Here is a 4,620-nt window from a genome sequence, read left to right as displayed (position 1 = left end):
TTTTTTTTTTTTTTTTTTTTTTTTGTAATGTGAAGTTGAAAGTGGTGTTTTAGAATTTTATTTTTTTCAGTGTAACTTCATTGGAGAGATTGTATGTAGACCCGTTAGGGAGGCACTGAATATGTTGAATGTATGCAGATGGCTGCTGGGGCTTCCTACATCTGTACCTAGTCTAAAGCATTTTGATCATTCAGACTTTTTAAATAAAAAGTAAGTGAAGATTTATTAGACAATTCATATATGTTAAATTTAGTTCATTGATTCCTTGCTCTAATGAATAATTTGTTGTTTTTTTTATTAGAAACTTGCCCGAGTCATTGCTGAGGGAAGATGATGTAAGTTACATTTTCCATCTTTTCCTTCGCTCGGTTACTTTTTCTTTATGCACATTGTAATGCAGTAGTGAAAAATTCATTGTTCTTTTTTCCTCAAGTAACTTTGGATCCTGTTGTACCTTTCCAGGGTTTAGTCCCAAGTTTACAAGATGATACACAAAATAGTCCATCTTTTGGAAATGCAAACCTTATTCACTGTGTTTTGTTCTTTTCAAACTCTGTTTTTCAGGTTTTCTATGAGACTGTCAAAACAAGAGTTGAAGAAGCTTTTGGAGCTTTAAATGTTGAAACAAGTCGTCTTGGTATTCCAGTTGATCAAATGTTAGATACTTGCAAAGTTAGAAAACTCATCTTGTCATGTCTTAATGATCTGAGCACCAATGGACTTTACCTTCTTGCTATAATATTTACAGAAGACTCTGTCGGATTGGAAAAAACTCGCTGCAAGCTGAAAAGGGTCATCAAAGAGTTTATTCCAAAAGTTCTGAGAAGGGAAAGTCAAGATTGCCATCAATTGGAAATTGTTAAACGATTGGCTCAGCTCCTCAATGACCCAAAAAATTTCAGAAGAGGATGCCGAAGAGGATGCTCAGCAACTTCGACATCAAGTTTGCCATCTTTGCAGGATGCTGCATCACAGGTTCTGTATAGATTAGGAGACCTGCCCACCCAAGGTCTCATAGCAATGCATCGAAAACTTTCAGGAGTTCGAGTTATGCCTCAGATGAAACGTCACAAGCATGGGTGGGGACGTGATCGTCTTATTAATGTTCTTACAAAAATTAGTAAGAAGATGCTTTCATCTCTTCGAGAAGGAGATAAATTACAAGAATCACTTGCAAAAGCTATGGCCATGGCTGAATTATCACTTAAGCTGGTATCAGGTCACCACAATTCATCCATAATTGAGTTTTATCCCTTCTCACCTCAAATAAAAACCTTGCATAATGAAATAGTAAAAGCCATATGGTTTGTTAGAAAGAAGAGTGACTTTCGGAAGCTCAAACAGTTGAAGTCTTTGTTGGATCCTGATTCTAAAGTGCCCAATAGGTGCTTAAGAACAGCTATTAAGCAGATGTTAATAGACTATCTTTTTGAGTGCTGTGATATGGACACTGTGCCAAAGTCTCTTTTGAAAGCTTTAGCTATGATAAATGCAGATTCTCGAAGTGCGTCACATTCATTTTTCTCGCAAGATGAAACTGAAGAGGAGGTTGAATGTGTATTTAGTCTGAGTGCTCAAATGAAACAAGTAGTTTGGGATTTACTACCTAACCGTGAATTTGAACACGAATTTGCTGATGCATATATGGAAGAGTTAGAAGAAAGTGATGACGATTTTGATGATGATGGCAGTGGTAGTTGTGATGGTGGCTTGCCTAGAGAAGACAATGGGTCCCATTCTGTTTATGTTGAAGGTATGGGGGAATCTATGCCAGGCAATCTGGGGTATTCATCAGTGGGGAATGTCTTGTCCCCTAGTCAGGCGTCCATGAAAAGTCCTGATGTTAGGCCTCTCCAACGTTCAGAACTTACGCATTTTACCAGGGAGGGCTCTTTAGATTCTTCTTTTAATTTCTGCTCTTCATTCATGGAATCCAAAGTTCAGATAGATACATATAACTTATCTTCTAACCAACAAGTGGTGAACAAGGACACCATCTCATTTTCACATCGTATGAATGACTCTCCTTCCTCCAAGTTCACACCAAATATTTTGTTGGATAAGAGCACAATTGATCTTGCAAAAACACCCTGTTTAAGTTCTTTCAACATGTCATGTGCAATGCCTCAGATGGAGCCTTGTAAACCAAACCCGTTTAAGAATCAGTACCTCGTGATTCAAGAAGCTTGTGATGGAACTAGCATGATTGCTTATAATTTCATTGGCCGTTTGCTAGAAGAGTTTGCAAAGAGTGAAGGCGTAGACTTAGATTGGTGCGCTAATTTATATCTTAGTACCCACTCTTCAATTGAAGAAGACCCTCGTGGTATGGCTTTTCAAATTATAGATGCTTTCAGCCTTTGTTTGAAGTCTGATTTGAGTCCTTTCATTATTTATTATTGTATAAAAAAAATAGCCTTCAAGGAACTTCTTTATGCTCTTGTTAGGTTGACAAATCAAAGAAAATGAAAATAAATAAGCATAACTCTTTTTTCTTTTTAGTTCAACAACTGTGGAGTTGAGACTTGAACTAATGAGTTTTTGGTTGAGGATGTATGCCTTATAGCTCAGCTTGGCAGCAAGCATAACTAGTTAGTAATGTCAAAAAGTATACTGGAGTTATTATATGTCGATTTTTCATGATAGAAAATTATTCTAGTAACTAAGTTTGATGGTTTCATTTTTTTCATTGTCAGAAGTTGAACAGACTCATACTAAGGCGAAGGGAGGCGATTCAGTAATTATTCACGTTTGTGAAGAGTTAATACCTTCTCTTTCTGAGAGGTATGATGATTTAATGGTTTCTGTTCTTGTATTTGGTAGAAAGTACTAGTGTATTGACATGCCACTTTGTATATATGCTTTACTAGCCTGATTATGAACCAGTGACCTATTATCAAAATTTGTACATGAATATAATCATGAGTAAACAGGATCTGAAACTTATTTGTATGCATGATCACATTGGCAGTGGAACAAAGAGACTTCAACTGCTGCTGGGATTGTGATTCTCCAGGGATTTTGGCTGGTCTGAATTAGCAGTTGATCTCTGGGCAGCCCAACAACAGCGGAGCAACCAGAATTGAATCACTTGAATTCACCTTGGGGAAAAATGAAGAAGTTTGTATTGCGTTTGAGGACGTTCATACAAGGCATTTTTGGCGACACTATGTAAGATATACATACATACATATTTATATATATATATATATATATATATATATAACTCACCTTAAGAAATAGTAAATTCATCAGAAGCTAGAGAACAAAAAGTTAACCTGTATAGGCTAGTTAATTTCTTCTGCATAATGTATATTTATTGGGACTTTTTCAATCTTTTTCAGAAGCGTACATGCATCCATTATGACCCCAGAAAACACAGAACTGCTTCAGAAGGAAGTTTATGCTTATTCTTACTCTGAAGAAGATAAAGGTGAGATTCTAATTGACCAAATTCTTCCTGATTGGACCTGATCGAGGTTTAAAATATAGATGTTGAAAGAAATGTCGATGCCTCAGTTTTTTTTGATAATATCTATGGAAATAGTAGATGGGAATGTTGATTCACCCTTTATGTCGACATTGAATCTATTGACACACGTTATATGTTGCCGGAAATTTAATACCATGCTCTTCGTAACTACCTGTTTGTTTTATTCTTCCTGTCTCACTGTTGCAGAGTTTAAGCTTCCAAAACTGTTGAGTTCACTGGTGATGAGGCTACGAAACTGAATTTAAAATTGCTGATCAGGTCTCTGAGCTTATCACGAGGCAAAGATGTGATAGAAATTAGGTGACATTGTATCGTCTTGATCTGTTCATATTGCAAAGCGCAAAGTGTTAGATGAATGGCTCTGATACCATGTTAGATGAACACGACTCTCCACAATGGAATGATATTGTCCACTTCACAATTGCACTCTTGATGGCAGCGGACTTGCGATTGTGCGACACTCACTTTCCAACGACAAGTGAGCTAAGCCAATTCGTTCTTACGTGCCTACAGCCAAGCGACATATGCTCGAGCCTCTGGCCTCGGTTTAAGAAGTTTTAGAAAATGAGAGCAGAGAGAGATTTTGAAAGAGACGGATATATAAGCAAGAGAGTAACAACAACGGCTCACAGTATATAACTATTGGTAGAGGATATGACTGAGCATAAGCTCTCGTGGCTTTGCTTTGGGCTTCCCAAAAGGCCTCATACCAATGGAGTTTAGTATTCCTCACTTATAAACCCATCATCATTTCCTAAATTAACCGATGTGGGACTTTCATCCTCCAATACAAAGTCGAAGTGGCTAGACAAATTTTCATTGGCAATGTTCTTAGGTAGTAGCCCTGTTTAAACAGAGGGAAATTATTGATTCTTATTAACGCACGTTGGTCCTTGGTTTCTCACAAAGGCTTGTTTCTTGTTGTAGGCTGTGGCTTTGGCTCAATAACGTGGAAAGGTTGGAAATAGCTATAAGGAAGGCCATTTCAGGGCAAAATAATAGCTTTATGAAAATCTATCTCAAGCAATTTGCTTCCTATCTTTTTGAAGGGCTGCAAGGTACTAGTTTTTTTTTTTTTTTTTTTTTTTTTTTTTTTTTTTTTTTTTTTTTTTTTTTTTTTTTTTTTT

General features: G+C 36.7%; 1 protein-coding gene across 4 annotated transcripts in view; it reads left to right on the top strand.

Annotated features, from left to right (window-relative positions):
• The window catches only part of LOC111435237, an 11,727-nt gene extending 7,144 nt beyond the window's left edge, over nt 1-4,583 (top strand). For 2 of the 4 annotated variants that reach the window (XM_023072651.1, XM_023072650.1), the window contains 8 exons: nt 139-210; nt 302-335; nt 565-2,326; nt 2,697-2,784; nt 2,972-3,171; nt 3,345-3,433; nt 3,680-4,328; nt 4,421-4,583. In XM_023072651.1, coding sequence (XP_022928419.1) covers nt 139-210; nt 302-335; nt 565-2,326; nt 2,697-2,784; nt 2,972-3,008 — 1,993 coding nt within the window. In that variant the 3' untranslated portion in view covers nt 3,009-3,171; nt 3,345-3,433; nt 3,680-4,328; nt 4,421-4,583. Of the gene's footprint in view, nt 1-138; nt 215-301; nt 336-564; nt 2,327-2,696; nt 2,785-2,971; nt 3,172-3,344; nt 3,434-3,679; nt 4,329-4,420 lie in introns of those variants that run through there. The other 2 variants (XM_023072652.1, XM_023072653.1) reach the window with 2 other exon arrangements.
• Nucleotides 4,584-4,620: the final 37 nt, after the last annotated feature.

This window comes from Cucurbita moschata, unplaced genomic scaffold (assembly GCF_002738365.1).
Source record: "Cucurbita moschata cultivar Rifu unplaced genomic scaffold, Cmos_1.0 Cmo_Scf00048, whole genome shotgun sequence".
NCBI classification, from domain to species: domain Eukaryota; kingdom Viridiplantae; phylum Streptophyta; class Magnoliopsida; order Cucurbitales; family Cucurbitaceae; genus Cucurbita; species Cucurbita moschata.
Note: the sequence above shows the minus strand (reverse complement) of the source record. Positions and strands in the feature narration are given on the sequence as shown.